Source organism: Tenrec ecaudatus, chromosome 1 (assembly GCF_050624435.1).
Source record: "Tenrec ecaudatus isolate mTenEca1 chromosome 1, mTenEca1.hap1, whole genome shotgun sequence".
NCBI lineage: Eukaryota > Metazoa > Chordata > Mammalia > Afrosoricida > Tenrecidae > Tenrec > Tenrec ecaudatus.
Genome location: NC_134530.1, coordinates 231,610,841 through 231,629,973, shown reverse-complemented (window position 1 = coordinate 231,629,973; position 19,133 = coordinate 231,610,841). Strand labels below are relative to the sequence as shown.

The 19,133-nt window shown below is 39.3% G+C and overlaps 1 protein-coding gene across 2 annotated transcripts in view; it reads left to right on the top strand.

The window, feature by feature from the left end:
- Window positions 1–19,133, top strand: part of INTS7 (integrator complex subunit 7) — a 96,032-nt gene that overhangs the window by 11,365 nt on the left and 65,534 nt on the right. For both annotated transcript variants that reach the window (XR_012779391.1, XM_075530098.1), the window contains exon 4: window positions 6,679–6,816. Coding sequence is in view for 1 of the 2 variants with exons in the window: in XM_075530098.1 (XP_075386213.1) it covers window positions 6,679–6,816 (138 nt within the window). In the remaining variant the exon portion in view is untranslated. The remainder of the gene's footprint in view (window positions 1–6,678; window positions 6,817–19,133) is intronic.

The window sequence follows — 19,133 nt, the reverse complement described above, 5'->3', positions numbered from 1 at the left end:
AGGAATTTGTTCATAGTTTTGTTTTGGTTTTTTTAAACTATAGTCCGGCCCTCCAGTGGGTCTGAGGGACAGTAAAGTGGCCCCCTATTTTAAAAGTTTGAGAACTCCTGTTTTAAATCTTTAAGGGAACAGAAAGCCCAACTTTGTCTCATGTGGCAGCTGATGGTTTTAAACTGTTGGCCTGTGGTTAGCGTGTGTCAGCATGTATCGCATCATGCCACCAGAGCGCTTGTATGGATACGTAGATGTATATACACACGGTATACTTTATTTTTGTCTTAAAGCTTGTTTTTTATTTTTACTGAGACTGCAAAAATAACACTCTAATTTGTAAGTAATTTTCAGTTGAGGTCTATGATACTGCTTTAATTATACCTAAGTTGCATTGGAAATGTTCCTCTTTGGAGGTATTTTAATCAAATAACTCAATGGATCTGAATACAGCTTAGCCTCTACTCATTTCATCTTTTGCCTGCCTCATCCTGTTTTCCTATGTTTTGTGTCAGTTTTTTCATTCATCTTTAGTTATGGAATCAGCCTTTCATTTTTATATATAATCATTTGTACTTGTCGATACTGGAGAACACTAAGAAATTAATACTTTTCCTTAAAACTTCCATATTAGGCATTGAAAAAAATTAAGTTTATTAGAACTTCATTTAATAGTTTTATATCCAGCTTGGACCATTTTCTCTTTTTACCTTTGCAGTTTATAAAGGCAGGCATAATTTTTCCAGAGTTTTGAAATTCACTTTTCTAAATTATAGGTCTCGTTTGTGGTTCTTTTCTTTTTTCTTTCCCTACCTTTTGTCCCTCCAAAGCTTCCTGTACATTCTCCCACCCTCGATCTTGGCTTTGTTGTAGTCTTTCAAGTCTTATCCTTAAGAAAGAAAACCCTTTTTCTCTTTCTTTATTTTCCTTTATAATAATGGTATCATAAAATATTTACCTTCATGAGATTGACAAACTTTACTAAGCATAATATTCTCTAATTTTGCCCAGGTCTTAATGTTTTGACAGACTGACACATCATTGTTTTTTAAGGATGCAAATAGTCCATTAAATGAATATACCAGAATTTGTTTATCCATTCCTCTGTAGTCAGAGTTTTTGCTATTAGAGAAATTGCTGCCACAAGCCCAGGTGTGCATATGTCTATTCATGTTTTATTTATTTCTTTAGCTAACATACCAAGTACTTCTTTAGGGTATATACCAATAGAGAGATTGTAGGAACATGAGGTATTTGTATTTACATTTGTTTAAGGAAGTAGCAAAGTATTTTCCGTAGTGATTATACAATTTTGCAGTCCCACCCCTACCACCACCTTCCTAGCATTGTCTGAGCATTTTAATATTTCCACATCCTCTTCAGTGTTTATAAGTTTTTGTTTGTTTTTTATTGTTGTTGTTGCTAAGAGTGCCAACGTGAGGTGCTATCTTGTTTTAATTTGTATTTCTCTTATTGCTAACAAACATGGACATTTCTCTATGATTGTTGGCTGCCTGTGTTATCTTTAGTAAATTGTCTATTCATGTCTTGCGCCAATTTTATCAATTTTTTGATTAGGTAATTTTGGTTTTTCTTATTAAGCGTGGTGTAGTTTTCTGTTGATTTTTGAACCTGGTCCTTTATCTGATAAGTTATTGGTAAATATTTTTCCCCAATCTTTGGGTTCTCTTTTAACTCTCTTGATGAAGTTTTTTCATGTGTATAAATATCATATATTTAGAAGGGCCCAGTCCTCTATTTTGTGTTTAAAGTATAGGTATTTTTCATTATGTTTGGTTTTGTATTTATGTCTTTTATTAGGACCCCAATTTTCCCCTATTTTTCATTGATGTCTTTATGGTTCTAGGGTTTATATTTAGGTCTTTAATCATCTTGAATTCACTGATGTATATGATATGAGGTTGAGGTTTTGTTTCATTCTTTTGCAGGGGGAGATTCAATTTTTCTAGCAGCGCTTATTGAAAAGGTCTTCCATCTCTTTACCCACTTAATGGGTATTAGTCTTTTATTGAAGATCAGTTTTCTATAAGTACTTAGTTGTATTTCTGGGTTCTCCGTTGTAATCCACCCATCATTCCTCTGCCTGTTGAGTGATGTAGTGAGAAACTGTGTGATATTTCAGTCAGTTAATTGATTTCATCTTCTTAAACATAAATTTAATAGAATGGAATTTAAATGACCAGCTATACTGATGTTTCCTTGCACATTCTGGTATATGCTCCAGAGGAAGCCCTTTGCCTCTGTTTTCTTAATTTTGGAGATAGTTTGAAAACCATTTATCAATATGTACTGATTTTGAGAAAAGACTGGAAAAATTTTCTCTTTTTGCTTAGTGGATGTGTTTAATAGAAAACATATTGGCCTCTTAATGCTTAGCTCAAATGGCATTCTGTAAGCAGTATTGGAAACTTGGCTTTTTAATCCATTCACCCTGACAATTGTCTGTTGCACTGTGGTGGCTTGTGTGTTGCTGTGATGCTGGAAGCTGTGTCACTGGGACTTTGCACACTAGCAGGGCCCCCCACAGTGAACCGCTTTCAGTAGAGCTGCCAGATAAGGACCACAATGTGAAGAAGGAACGGGCTGTTTACTTTGGAGAAATTATCCACTGAAAACCTTACAGGAAGTTTCGAAATAATGTCAGATACTGAAGACCTGATGAAGCAGAACATGGTCAGAGGTAGTGCCAGAACACGAGCCACCCAGGTTAGAAAGCACTCACAGTACCACTGAGAAACAGCGCCTTCGCGAAGTAGTGGTAACTAATGACATGAATGGAGTAAAGCCTTTGGGACTTTGATCTGCTGATGGGCACATCTCAGAATGAGAAGGAACAGTTGCAAAAATCGAATAATCAACTTAAAATGGATGAAGGATGAATCTAGAAAAATTGGAAGTAGAAAATGAAATGGAACACATAAAGATCGATATCCTAGGCATTCGGGAGCTGAAATGGACCAATAGGGGCCACACTCAATGAGAAAACTCATCTGCTGGGAATGACATACTAAAGAGGAATGGTGTTGCGTTCATCACAAAGAGGACATTTCAAGATCTGCCTTGAAGTACAGTGCTTTCTGTGTTGGATTTTACTTATCTGGCTTTAATGAAATTCAATCAGTATAACTATAATTCACATGTATGCACTAAACACAAATGCAACTAGTGATGAAGAAATCGAAGAATTCTACTAATAATCTTCTGTCTGAAATTGCTGAAACATGCATTCAAGGTGCATTGACAATTACTGGCAATTGGAATGCAAAAGTTGAAAATGAAGTCACAGTTCTTGAAAAATAGGATTTGGTGATAGAAACAAAGATGGAGATCACATGATAGAATGTTGCAATACTAAGGACTTGTTCATACAGATTCCTTTTTTCAACAGCACAGATGGCGAATGTACACCTGGACTTCTGATAAGTTCTAGTTGAAGCTGAAAATGAAAACACATCCATCAGAGCCAAATGCCTTAAGTCTAACCCACTTGAGTCTCAAGAACTTCTGAACAACAGATTTGACTCATTGACCACTAATAACAGAAAACCTGATGGACTATGGGGGGACATCAAGAACATCATCCATGAAGAAAGAGAAGATCAGGACATCAGAAGAGACTCTGGAGCTTGATTCTTAATTGTTAGAGTAGCTAAGGCAAATGGAAGAATTGATGAAGTCATATTGCTGAACATAAAATTTCAAAGGACAGATCAAGAAGACAAAGTAAACATTGGAGTGAAATGCACAAAGACCTAGATTTAGAAAACCAGAAAGGAAAAATATGCTCAACACATCTTAAACTGGAAAAACTCTAGAAAAAATTCAAGCTTTGAGTTACAATATTGAAAGTTTCTATGGGCAAAATATTGAATAATGCAGAAAGTATCCAAAGATGGAAAGAATACACAGAATCACTGTACCAATAAGCAAAACAAAACCAAGTTGACATTGTACCATTTCAAGAGGTAGCATATGAGCAACAATCAATAGTACTGATGGATGAAGTTCAAGCTGCATTGAAAGCATTAGCCAGAAAACTTTGATATGGTATGTTTCAACAAGCTGATTAAACACAGGAAATACTGGTCTAAGTCAGGAAATTTGTAAGACGACCATTTGGTCAATGACTGGAAGAGTTCTATGTTTATACTCATTCCAAAGAAACGGTGACCCAACAGAATGTTGAAATTAAAGAACAGCATCATTAATGGTATCAGAGTTTAAATCGTGAATACCTGGCTTGCAGAAGACTTGAATGACAGTGGAAGCCCAAAATCCATTTTTAGGGTTCCCACGTGGATTACACAACCACTGAACCCCCTCTGAACATATCTAAGGATGTAATTAATCTTGCCATAAGACTGGAAGCATAATAAAGTCGATTATGGCAGAGGTAGTTGGGTTAAAATTTAATACCTTATTTGATCTCCGTTTTGACCCCTTCTAAAACTTAGGTTTTTAATTTTTTTCCCTTTTTTTCTTTGATTGAGGCTTTTTCCTAATCATTGTTGCTAGTTTGATTCCTATTTATGTTTTGTATGATTTTCTATATATGAAATCCAGGATAGATGGATCTGTAGAGGCAGTCATAGCTGGATTGATCATTTCTAGGGGCATGACAGGAGGATGGGGAGAAATGAGAGGCTAGCAGCAATGAGTTCGAGAACAGAATGTCTGCATAAATCTCCTAATAAAATTGAACTATTAAATTTTATGATAATGTGAAATATATGCCAACAACACTTTTATTTTTATTTTGCTAGAGACCACCCAGCAAGGTTGCAGCAGTACATTGACAGGGACCTGCTGGAGTTTAAGTCTGAATTCATAGGAGCACGTGTAACAAGGGATATTGCTGATGACAGATGGTTCTGGGCTGAGAGCAGAGACTACCAGAAAAATGTTTACTTGTGTTTTATTGACCATGCCAAGGCATCCGACTGTGTCTCATAACAAACTGTGGGAAACCTGGAGAAGAACTGGTGTTTCAGAACACTTGATAGGGCTCATGAAGCACTTCTACATGGGTCAAGAGGCAGTTGTACAAACAGAACAAGGGAACACTGCATGTTTTAAAATCAGGAGAAGTTTGCATCAGGGTTATAGCCTCTCACCACACTTACTCAATCTGTGTGCTAAGCAAATAATTAGGAAGCTAGATTATATGAAAAATGCACCATCAGGATTGGAGGAAAGCTTATTTAACAGCTTGTGATATGCAGATGACACAACCCTGCTTGTTGAAAGTGAGGAGGACTTGAAGCACTTGTTCATGAATATCAAGGATTACAACTTTCAGTGTGGATTACAACTCTGTAAAGAAGATGAAATCTTCACAACTAGACCAATAGGTAACATCATGATTAATGGAAAAAAGGGTGAAGTTGTCAAGAATTTTATCTTGCTTGGATCCACAATCCAATGCTCTTTGAAGCAGAGGTCAAGAAATCAAACAACGCATTGCTTTGGATAAATCTGCTGCTCAAGACCTCTTTAACATGATGAAAAGTAAGAAGGTTACTCTGAGGACTAAGGTATGCCTTACCCAGGTCATGGTATTTCAGTTGCCTCATATGCCTGTGTAAGTTGGACATTGAATAAGGGAGATTGAGGAGGAATTGATACATTTGAATCCTGGTGCTGGTGAAGAATCTTAACAGTCCATGGACTGCCAAAAGAGTAAACAAATCAGTCTTGGAAGAAGTACAGCCAGAATGCTCCTTAGAGGCAAGGATGGTGAGGCTTCATCTCATGATCTTTGGACTCGTCAGGAGAGACCAGTCCCTGGGAAAGGACCTCGTGTGGTAAAATGGAAGAGTAGGGAAAAAGAGGAAGGCCCTCTACCAAAAGCATTGACACAGTGGCTGCACAAATGCGCTCAGGCATGACAATTGGGAGGGTGGCACAGGACCAGCAATGCTTCATTCTGTTCTACATAGGGCTGTTAAGGGTAGGAATCAGCTCAATGGTATCTAACAGTAACAAAAGCAGTCCTTTCATCATAAGGCAGAAGTTACTTTCTTGGACCCTGTGTGGTACCTGAGATGTATTTTGAGTTTATTTATTTTGCTCATGTTCTATAAGCAGTTAAAATTGCTCTGACCTATGAGTGTATGTAAAGGTTTAGAAATTGAGTCATTACTACTCTTTTTCTTAAAACTGGATTAATGTTTTTTTTCTTTTTTTTAAACATTTTATTAGGGGCTCATACAACTCTTATCACAATCCATACATATACATACATCAATTGTATAAAGCACATCCGTACATTCTTTGCCCTAATCACCCTCAAAGCATTTGCTCTCCACTTAAGCCCTCTGCATCAGGTCCTCTTTTTTTTCCCCCCTCCCTCCCCGCTAACCCCTCCCTGGTGAGCCCTTGATAATCCACAGATTGTTATTTTGTCATATCTTTCCCTATCCGGAGTCTCCCTTCCCCCCCTTCTCTGTCGTCCATCTCCCAGGGAGGAGGTCACATGTGGATCCTTGTAATCAGTTCCTCCTTTCCAACCCACTCACCCTCCACTCATTACTACTCTTAAAGGTTGTATTTTACTAACTTGAAATGGAACTGCCTACAGACTTTAGTTTGCTTGACCTTGCTTCCTCCCCTCCTGACCTTGAATTTACTGTATCTGTTCAGCATGGATTTTTTCCATCTTTCTAGGATGTTGGGGAGTCTTGCATCAATAATTCCGGAGAGGAAGAATGCTCATCATAGCATCCGTCAGAGTCTGGATTCACATGATAACGTCGAAGTTGAAGCTGCTGTTTTTGCTGCTGCAAACTTCTCTGCACAGTCTAAGTAAGCGTGGGCCTTTCAGTAGCTTCTTTTTCAAGAAGATTTTAAACATTTTTAAAAGGAATAACTGCTGGATACGTAGAAAAGCTTAGGGCTACAGAAAAAGTAAATGACAAGTATGTACATATTCCAAGTAGGCTTGGAGCACGTTGGAGCAATAATACATAAGTGAAAAAGGAAACTTAGTGTTAAAGCATTAGCATTCACTATTAATGAAATGGGAGTTTTGAGACCAAAGTCAACCTAGAGTATCTTGGGAGGGTGCCATTGGGAGCAGATGCGTTGCCCGCTGGGCACACACTTGCAAGTACACGCCTCCCCAACACGGAATGACTGCTTTCTTCAGCTCTCTAGTGCTGAACTGTTTGACCTCAGAGTTGTGCACAGCTTGACTAATAGTCTTCTACCCTGGCTTCTTTCACAAGAGGGTTCATTTTTAATGAAATGTCAGCCCATTGCTTTTTTACTAGGTTTTTTACTTGCCTATTTACTCTTTGTAAAAATGTATATTTTCCCCTTTGTAAGGAATTTTGGGGCACAAAACAGAACCAGAGATCCAATCGGCAAAATTTAGAAGCAGGCTTTATTGGGAGGCTTGCGGGCGGATTGAGCAACTCAGGGAATTGAGCTATTGAAACCGCACTTTGGGAAATTTAGGCTGCGTTTTTTATACCCCTGCTGGCAGGCACAGCTGGGAAGGGTCCAAGCTGGGGAGGATCTGTGCACACAGGTGCTTCAGAAGGGAGAAGGTCTTTGACCTTATCTATATGCCAAGGACGGCTAGAGTGGAGTGTGCATATCTTCAGAAAACATTCTGGCTCAGTGAGGAGCCGGCTCCAGGAATTTGAAGGTTGAGCAGGGGAGGGGGAGATCAGTGAGAGAGGGAGGTCAGTGAAAGGGAGGTCTATGAGAGGTGAATTCTGAGAGCCAAGCTGAAGGCACCGGATTCAAAATGGAGTCCCTGTTGCCAAGACCAGGCACCCTTGACTGATAGTAAAATTACCATTGCCTCCTGGAGAGAATGGTGATAATGTAGGTGATAAACTTAAAGCATCTGTACCCCTTTGACTCAGAAATTCCCTATCTAAGAAGTTTCTCCTAGTGAATATAAAATATCTGCTGACATTTACTTGCAAGGAGGGTAGTTGTAGTATTACTTATAAAATCAAGAGAAATTTAGTTTTGTTTTCAACCAATTGGGGTAAGCTTAGATAAATTATGATATGTTTGTATAATGGAATATTATATCAGCTTTTAATAAATACATTGTAGAAACCTATTTGGAAGCATGTTAAATAATAGCCTTGTGAGATTCCAGGTTTATAAAGGAAAAAAGTACTTCTGATTATGTGAATAGAAAAAATATTAGAAGGATATATCAGAATGTCTGGCAATGGGAAGCTGTGAGGTGTTGAGTTTTTTTGTTTTAAATCATTTTATTGGGGGCTCGTACAACTCTTATCACAATCCATACGTCAATTGAATGAAGTGTTGAGTTTTTATGTTCTTGTAAATTTCTGTATATCTTGTCATGTTTGGGTTTCGGCTTATAGTCAGATGAATTAAAAATACAATTTTTAATATAAAAATACAACATTTCTATTAACTACTGCTAAATATAGATAAGCCTTGATAGTTAATCACATACTGTGTTCAGATTTTAATGATGTGCATATTTTATTCAGCTACTCTTAACACACTCAAAATTCTAAGATTACTCTTTGAAAAAGGAAGGAAGGATAGAAAACATCCTTGTGTCCCTTAATGTCCATGATATGTTCTATGAAGTAGGACGCTGTGTGATTTGTACCCCATATTACATGCAGGCAGTCCCTCCTCAGCTTGTGAATGAGTTCCATTCCTAAGCCTCTCTTCAAGTTAAATACTCGAGTATAAGCCAACCCGAACAGCAGACTAGGCTCCTAATTTTACCACAAAAACTGCTGAAAAAACTGCTTACTTTACAGAAGGGTCCCCAGAAGACATGAGCCAGTCAGAGCAGTATAGCAACGATGAAACATACAACCCTCCTCTAGTTCTTAAATGCTTCCTCCCCCTGCCAACCCCCACCTTATTATCATGATCCCAATTTTACCTTATAAATCTGGCTAGATCCAAGCTGGAAACACAGGGAACCCATGACAGATAAACCCCTCAGAACCAATAATGAGAGTAGTGATACCAGGAGAGTAAGGGGAAGGTGGGAGAGAAAGGGGACTGGTCACAAGGATCTACATATAACCCCCCTCCCTGGGGGATAGACAACAGAAAAATGGGTGAAGGGAGACATCAGACAGTGTAAGACATGACAAAATAATAATAACATAAATTATCAGGGGTTCGGGAGGGAGGGGGAAAATGAGCTGATACCAAGGGCTCAAGTAGAAATAAAATGGTTTGAGAATGATGAGGGCGACAAATGTACAAATGTGCTTGACACAATGAATGGATTTATGGATTGTGATAAGAGTTGTACGAGTCCCCAGTAAAATGATTTTTAAGTGGGGGAAAAAATTTGGCTTATATTTAAGTATATACAGTAAGTTCAGGTATATTTTATGTCTACTATCAGTTATTTAGATATTTGTTTAGTATGTAATGTACCTTTCCATGCATAAAAACCATAAAGAAATACGTGTAGCTACACTAAAACATTTTGACATAATAACGCAGTGTTAATAATGTTCAAATGTGTCATTACAAACCATCATATGCTCCTTGAGTGTTTAATATGAACCTATTGGGTGTATATGTGTGAACAGCTGTTACGAGAACTGACCAGAGTGGACATTATGTGACACGCATCTGTACTTAACTAATTTACTGCTTAATATTAATATATGTGACACTAATTTAGGAGAACTATCTGAGTAAATACACATTTGTACTTTTAAAAAATCGTTTTATTAGGGGCTCATAACTGTTATCACAATCCATACATACATCAATTGTATAAAGCACCTTGTACATTCATTGCCCTCATCATTCTCAAAACATTTGCTCTCCACTTAAGCCCCTGGCATAAGGTCCTCATTTTTTTCCCCTCCCTCCCCACTCCCCCCTCCCTCATGAGCCCCAGTTAATTTATAAATTATTATTTTGTCATATCTTACCTTCTCCCTTCACCCACTTTTCTGTTGTCTGTCCCCAGGGAGGGAGTCACATGTAGATCCTTGTAATCAGTTCCCCCTTTCCAACCCACTCACCCTCTACCCTCCCAGTGTCGCCACTCACACCTCTGTTCCTGAAGGGATTATCCGCCCTGGATTCCCTGTGTTTCCAGTTCCTATCTGTACCAGTGTCCATACTCTGGTCTAGCCAAACTTGCAAGGTAGGATCGGGATCATATTGGGGGGCCGGGTGAGGGGGAGAGGAAGCATTTAGGAACTAGAAGAAAATTGTATGTTTCATTGTTGCTACATCGCACCCTGACTGGCTCGTCTCCTCCCCTCGGCCTTTCTGTAAGGGGATGTCCAGTGACCTACAAATGGGCTTTGGGTCTCTACCCCCCCTCTTATTCATTATGATAAAATTTTTGTTCTTTGATGCCTGATACCTGATCCCATTGACACCTCGTGATCACACAGGCTGGTGATCTTCCATGTGGGTTTTGTTGCTTCTGAGCTAGATGGCCGCTTGTTCACCTTCAAGCCTTTAAGACCCCAGACACTACATCTTTTGATAGCCGGGCACCATCAGCTTTCTTCGCCACATTTGCTTATGCACCCATTTGTCTTCAGCCATCGTATCATGGAGGTGAGCACCCAATGATATGATTGTTTGTTCTTTGATGCCTGATAACTGATCCCTTCGGCACCTCGTGATTAAACCGGCTGGTGTGCTTCTTCCATATGGATTTTCTTGCTTCTGAGCTAGATGGCCACTTGTTTACCACATTTTTACTTTTAATTAGATTTTTTTTCCTCCATGAGAGTTGTTGATGTTGAGGGAACTTTTAAACACTAAGAGTTTATGTCTAGTGACTAGTTTTCATCTGATTATCACTGTCCAAAGTGTTATGCTGTATAACCTGTCCAATTAAATATGTTCTTCTAGAAAATAATTTTCTAAATTTGGTTTCTAAATCTAGGTGTTGAATTTATAATTTAATAAATAACTTTTATACTTAAGAATTATTTTAATTCGATTTTTCTCTTCTGTGTTATATTGGAAACTGTTTTTTTGAACCTGTGAAATATCTTGCCCTGTAAAATGGCTAAGACTAAATAATATAGAAATAATATTTTTTACTTAAAGAGTTGATGACCAAGAGACCTAAACTAACTCCATTTCCATCATGTCAACTCAAACACATAGTGACCCTGAAGGACAAAGTATAATTGCCTTCTAGGGTTTCTGTGGCCAGTTTTTACTGAAACAGACTGCCAGGGTTTTCTTCTGAGTTCAAACCACCTGCCTTTTGATTTATAGCTGAGTGCTTAGCCTCTGCGCCACCAAGCTCCTCTAATAATAACCCTAGAGTATAGACATCTGAATTAGTAGTTCATGTAGAAGATTTCATCTAATACACTTATACTTTATGATTTTAAAACTATCAGTCTAGTGGGACAGCCTGAAGGGTTTATCTATGTGAGATCAATGATTTACATCTGCTCCAGATAAGTATTTACCTCCTCTTCTAGAACTAGTGACCTGGACTCGGATTAAATATCTCACCCAACACTGATAGATTTTTGTCTTATTATCTTTTTAAAATTGGAATCTTCAATCACAGTAAATGGTCAAGTAAGAGTTTGAGAATTTATTTAAACCTGTACTCCTCTATCTACTCCTATAACCGCATCTAACTCGCAAAAAAAATATTAAGATTGTATTTTTGAAAACCTAGTTATTTCCTGGCTTCTAAAGTAGGAATTGCAGTCCCAAAGTTGTCTTCAGGGGCCAGGTGAACATTGTCAATAAGAAAGGAGTCCTCTAGCGGCCACTGTGGTGAACTGACAAGAAGAAAAAACTGCTAACCTCTAATTGATTCCAATTTCATACTGACTTTATAGTCCAGAGTAGAACTGCACCACCCGGTTTCCAAAGCTGTAAATCTTTATGGAAGGAGACTGCTTCATCTTTTTCTCACGGAGGTGGATTCCAACCACTGACCTTTTGTTTAGCAACCCAGTGCTTATTCCACTCTACCACCTGGGATACCTCCATACACTTGGCACCAGCCATTTGTTACAATAAAAGAATATGTCCTTGGTTGTTGGATGAAATTGGCAGGAGGCCTGGGAGGGTTAAAGCTGAAAAATGTGATAGTTCTGCTAACTTCACCATATTTGAATGTGTACATTGAGGATATTATTGGACAAAAAATCAGCATGCTGCTGACTAGGAGTTTACAAGCCTCAGCAGCTCTCTCTTGTATTTGTGACAGAATGGACGTTTTAAAGATGACTGTAAAGAGAAGTTTGAAAGTACCACTGCTAGGGCTCCAGTTAGGTGTGCAAAGGTTTATTTCAAACAAAACGTCACACAGTTCTCCTCAGTAAAACATCCCCCTTAGTTTCATTAGAGTGCAGGGGGAAAAGTTCAATACCAAAGAACCCATTGTGTTTCTATATACCAGCAATACAGTCTGAAAGGGAAGTTATTGTAAATATTTTAAATTGGATTTATAATATTACAAAGAATAAAATACCAGAGAGTAAGTTTAACTAGGGCGGTAAAAGCTTGCACATTGAAAATTACGACATTGGTGAGAGAAATAAAAACATAAATGAATTGAAACACATCCATGTTTATAGATTGGAAAATTTATATATTTTTTTAAACATTTTATTAGGGGCTCATACAATTCTTATCACAATCCATACATATACGTACATCAGTTGTATAAAGCACGCCCTTACATTCTTTGTCCTAATCATTTTCAAAGCATTTGCTCTCCACTTAAGCCCTTAACATCGGGTCCTCTTTTTTTCCCCCTCCCTCCCCGCTACCCCCTCCCTCCCCGCTACCCCCTCCCTCAAGAGCCCTTGATAATTTATAGATTATTATTTTGTCATATCTTGCCCTATCCGGCGTCTCCCTTCACCCCCTTTTCTGTTGTCCGTCCCCCAGGGAGGAGGTCACATGTAGATCCTTGTAATTGGTTCCCGCATTCCAACCCACTCACCCTCTACTCTCCAAGTATCTCTCCTCACACTCCTGGTCCTGAAGGTATCATCCACCCTGGATTCCCTGTGCCTCCAGCTCCTATATGCACCAGTGTACGACCTCTGCTCTATCCAGACTTGCAAGGTAGAATTCGGATCATAGTAGTTGGGAGGGGGGAAGCATTTAGGAACTGGGGGAAAGCTGTATTTTTCATCGGTGCTACATCGGACCCTGACTGACTCATCTCCTCCCCTAGACCCCTCTGTGAGGGGATCTCCCGTGGCCAACAAATAGGCTTTGGGTCTCCACTGTGCACTTCCCCCTTCATTCACTATGGTAAGATTTTTTTTTTAAATGATGCCTTATACCTGATCCCTTCAACACCTCGTGATCGCACAGGCTGGTGTGCTTCTTCCATGTGGGCTTTGTTGCTTCTGAGCTAGATGGCCGCTTGTTTACCTTCAAGCCTTTAAGACCCCAGACACTATCTCTTTCGATAGCCGGGCACCATCAGCTTCACCACATTTACTTGTTCACCTGCTTTGGCTTCAGCAGCTGTGTCGGGAGGGTGAGCGTCATAGAATGCCAATTTAATAGAAGAAGGTATTCATGCATTGAGGGAGGGCTTGAGTAGAGGCCCAAGGTCCTTCCGCCACCTTAATACTAAACCTATAAATATAGACACATAGATCTATTTTCCCATCCTCATATATATATTTGCATGTACATGTCTTTTTCTAGACCTCTATAAATGCCCTTTGCCTCCTAGCTCTTTCCTCCATCTCCCTTGACTTTCCTCCTGCCCCACTACCATGCTCCGTCCCCACCTGGGCTACAGCTGTACCTCTTCTCTACGCAACCTTACCCTTGATCATTCCCTACCAGGCCTGCCACTCCCCCCTCACCACCAATTTGGATCCCATGTTGTTCCCTTGTCCCTGGGTTTGTTAACACCACTTCCTTACCCCCTACCTCCCCCTATCCCAAGTCCCCCCGGAACTGTTGGTCCCGCTGTTGGAAAATTTATATCTGTAAGGTATCAATGTTACCTAAAGCAATCTACCAATTGAATACAATCCCTATCAAAATTACCACAGCTTTATTGAGTAGCAATTGAAAAGCTAATTCTCAAATCCATATGGAATTACAAGCAGCTCAAATTACAATAACAATCTTTAAAAAATGAACAAAGTAGGAAGGCTACACTTTCCACTTTCTTTTTTTAAAAATTTTAATGAATCATTTTATTGGGGACTTGTACAACTCTTATCACAATCCTTACATCCATCCATGTGTCAAGACACGTTCCACTTTCAGAATGCTCTGTAACGCTGTCGTATGAAAGTGGTGGTACTGGTATCAGGTCATATAGACCAATGGAACAGAATCAAGTGCCTAGGTTTAAAGCTGTACATCTCTGGCCAATATATTTTTTATGAGTGCCAAGTCCTTTTAAAGAGAAAAAGAATTGTCTCGTCAACAAATAATGCTCGGACAACTGGATCTCCACATACAAGAAAATGATACTATGTCCATACTTTACACTATTTATAAAAATTAACTGTGAGTAGATAAATGGACTGAATATAAGAGCTAAAAATATTAAACTCTAAAGGTAAAAGGGGTAATGTTTTACACCTAGTTTTTGACTATGATACCGAAAACATGAGCCACACAAAACAGTAGATAAATTGTACTTCATCAGCATTAAGACTGTTATACATCCAAGGACTTTATCAAGAGAGCAATGAATCAGTCTGCAGAATGGGAGTAGATGTGTAGTAACCATTTACTTCATAAGAGTTTATTATCTAGACCTAGGGTCTGCAAACCAACTCTCAAGCCATATGCAGCTCTTTCGGTACATACACATGGCTCTGAAATAAGATGTAAAAATTTTAAGGGATATTATTCAGATAATGGTGATTTCATTTGTTTGTAAAAATTTATTCATGGTTCTTGAATACATTTTAACTGTGGTAAGGGAAAGGATTGGTTCTTTGTCTCAAAACGTTTGTAGAGTCCTGATCTAGACTGTATTAAAATTCCTACAGTTAACAATAGAAAGACAACCAATAAAAAATGGGTGAAGCACTTGAATAGACAATCTTCAAAGAAGATACATTAATGGCCAATATGCATATGAAAGATTATCTGTGGCATTAGTTTTAGGGAAATGACAAACCAAAGTCACAATGAAATACTACTTCACATTCACTAGTGTGTCTGTTACCAAAAAAAAGTAGAACATAATTATTGGTGAAGATGCCGGAAGAGGGGAATCCTCATCCATTGCTGTTAAGGTTGTAAATGATCCGCTTTTATGGGAAAGGATCAGCAGTTCCACTCCTAGGGGTACACTCAAAGGACTTGAAAGCAGGGATCAGGCAGATACTTGTGTACCACTGTTTGCTTCAGCTTTCACAGCAAAAGGAAACCACTTAAGTGTTTATCAGCATATGAATGGATAAACAAAATGTGGTCTATAGTTAAAATGGATGGTTATTCAGCCGGAAAGAAAAAGGAAGTTTCAGTATATGCCACTGCGTAGATGAACCTTGAGAACACACTGAGTGGGAAAGTCAGATACATTGTATGCTTCAATGACAGTATTACATGCTTCTATTTATATAAAATAGCTAAAATACATATTGGCAGATAGGAGAGGCTGGTGAGAGAGAGAAATGGAGAATTGTTGCTTCATTATTCAGTGACCGTGAGGATGAAAAACTGTCTGCAGTAGATGGGATAATGACTATGCAACATGATAAATATAATTAGTGTCATTTTATTGTACACTTAAAATGGCTTAATAATTTTAAAAAATTTTAAGGCACTTCAAAAAGTTCATGGAAAATGTAATGAAAAGATGAGCTTTTGAAGCCCCTTTTACGACGATAAGTCAAAGAGTGTTGTCAAAATTGTAGACGCCCTTCTTTAAAACCTCAGAATGAAGTTTTGTTTCCCAGCATGTCTGTCATCTAGGCGTCCACGATTCTAATGGCGTCTGCTCCTCACAGAGTCCTGTGCTCTTTGGTTGATGCCATGCCAATATGGCCGCATTATCATCCTCAAGGGACTTGATCATCTTCCTTTTCAATGGGTTTTGAATTTGGGGAACAAAAGAGAAGTGTTAGGGGCAATAAAATATCAAGGGTATAAGGTGGGTGAGATAAGATTTCCCAGCAAAATTCTCATGCGACAATCCTTATTACCCTTAGAGAATGAGAAGGTGCATTGACATGATGAAAAACAACTCCTAATAAAAAATTTTAAAAAAAAGAAAACTCCTAAATGCAATTGGCTGGACCTTTTCCTCACCAACGCAGTTTTCTATTTTCTTAAAATTTCCTCATAATTAGCCCCTGTGATTATCTATCTAGAATATCTATTAAGATTAGCCCTTTGGGATCGCAAACTAGAGTTAGTATGAACTTCTAAGCTGACCTCGCTGACTGGAACTTAAGCGGCCCAGCAGATTCCCCTCAGAAGCCCCTTGTTTTCAATGGACCTTTTTCTGAAGGCCCCTAACAAGACGGAAGCAGCACATTGCTGAGATCCTTTGCAGCCATCCACTGACCAGAGAAACGTGTTAAACACGTCGTGTTGGTAATAAGCCTGTGCTTGTATGAGCTGGGCCCTCGTAACCATACTTGTGACTTTTATATTTCACCACAAGAAATAACCAACCAAAAACCATCACACATGGCTAACTTTAAATCATTGCTCTCTTAGTGGACTTGTGTCATCGTCTTCTACTGTGTTTCTGCTGCCTCATACTCACTCTGGTTTTCTGAATTTCACTGTTTAGGTAATCAGAGATTTGTGTTAGTGATTTTCTTAATTGAAAGTACAAGGGGGCTTCCAAGAGCTATGGAAAAATCCCACTATCTTCCATTCCATTTTCCACAAATTTTTTTAAGCCCCCTTGTATATTCTAAAACATCATAAATGAAGTTAATGACTATGAATCTTTCAGAAAATGTCACTCAATGAGGCGAATTGCCACAACAGATCAGAGCATCTTTGCTTGAATTCCACGTGAGAATGATGTTAGCATAAGATCCCTTCATGATTGGCATTTTTATTTTGATTATTTCTTAACCCACTCTCCAATAAAAGGGCCAGAACTCTGGAATAGTAGTTTTGATTGAGAGTATTGTATTTCCCCTGTTCTGTGGTGCACCCTTTGTATTTTTGCATCGTTGGTTTGTTTTCAGTCCTTAGAAAACTTCCCTATCTACTCGAGTAATGCCAACCCAAATATCAGCTGAGGCACCTAATTTTACCACTAAAACTGCATTTAAAAATGTACTGGAACAGGGAGAGGCACATGTCTGATCAGAGCACACGGGAGCAAATGAAAGGGGAGGAAGAAAGAATGGAGTAAGTACATCCCGGCCTACCAAGCATTGAGGACGATATTCCCGCTCAGAGCAGCCAATCCACAGAGAGAACCATATGGCCAGCCCCACGATGAGACAGGACATCCCTCACTAACCCATAGCCCTATGGGGGCAACACTGGAGACACAGTGTGCGAATTGCACCTGTTCTGACCCCACCACAAAACACTAAGGGCATGCAGCAGAACTGCAAGGGGAGCAGATCAAGGAAATCCTGAGGGAGTCCCAAAAATAGACTTTGGGCCAGGGTTTGGCACCCCATCATACTTGACTGGAAAACACTCCTAAAGGTCAACAAACAGACCTTGAACTATTTACAGGCTTTTTTTGTAGTCCTTTTTTTGTTATTTTGTTTGGCTCTTTCTTATTTATTTGTGCATATTATTATCTCTGCGGGTGTATCTAGATAAAATAGGCTGGGTTAACAATCTAGAGGAGAAAACAAAGGAACTGGTGGTTCCAGGGGACATGGGAGAGGGGAAAGTGGGGGCAGTGGGGTGGAAGTGGTGTTAACCAACCCAGGGACAAGGGAACAAGTGATACAAAATCAGTGGCAAGGAGGGTGTAAGAGGTCTGGTAGGGCTTGAACAAGGGCAGTGTAACCAAGAGGAATTCCTGAAACCCAAATGAAGGCTGAGCATGATAGTGGGAGAGCAGAGTAAAGGAAACAGAGGAAAGAACTAGGAGGCAAAGGACATTTATAGAGGTCTAAATACAGTCCTATACATACGTAAATATATTTATATATGATGATGGGGAAATAGATCTATGTGCACATAGTTATAGGTTTAGTATTAAGGTAGCAGATGGACATTGGGCCTCCACTCAAGTACTCCCTCAATGCACTCTATTAAATTTGGCATCCCATGATGCTCCCCTTCCTGACACGATCGCTGAAGACAAATGTGTGCATAAGTAAAGGTGGTGAAGAAAGTTGATGGTGCCCAGCTATCAAAAGATATAGCATCTGGGGTTTTAAAAGGCTTGAAGGTAAATAAGCAGCCATCTAGCTCAGAAGCAACAAAGCCCACGTGGAAGAAGCGCACCAACCTGTGTGATCACGAGGTGTTGGGGGGATCAGGGATCAGTCATGAAAGAACAAAAACTCATATTATTGTGATTGAGGGGGGTGGGTGCAGATTGGGGACCAAAAGCCCTTCTCTAGGCAACAACATTCTCTTACAGATGGGTAGTGGGGAGGATTGAGCCAATGAGGGTGCAGTATAGCAACGATGAAACATAAACTTTCCTCTTGGTTTTTTTTAAAAATCATTTTATTAGGGGCTCATACAACTCATCACAATCCATACATACATCAATTGTGTAAAGCACATTTGTACATTCATTGCCCTCATCCTCAAAACATTTGGCATCAGCTCCTCATTTTATCCCCTCCCTCCCCGCTCCCCCCGCCCTCATGAAGCCTTGATAATTTATAAATTATTATTTTGTCATATCTTGGTCCTGTCCTACATCTCCCTTCACCCACTTTTCTGTTGTCCGTCCCACAGGGAGGAGGTCACATGTAGATCCTTGTAGTTGATTTCCCCTTTGCTCTTGTTCTTAATGGCTTCCTCCCCTCCCCATCCCCACTATCATGATCCCAATTCTACCTAAGACCAGAGGATGTACACTGGTACAATTAGGAACTGGAAGCACGGGGAATCTAGGACAGATGATCCCTTCAGGACCAGTGCTAAGAGTGGTGATACTGGTAGGGTGGAGGGAAGGTGGGATAAAAGGGAGAACTGATTACAAGGATCTACATATAACCTCCTCTCTTGAGGACGGACAACAGAAAAGG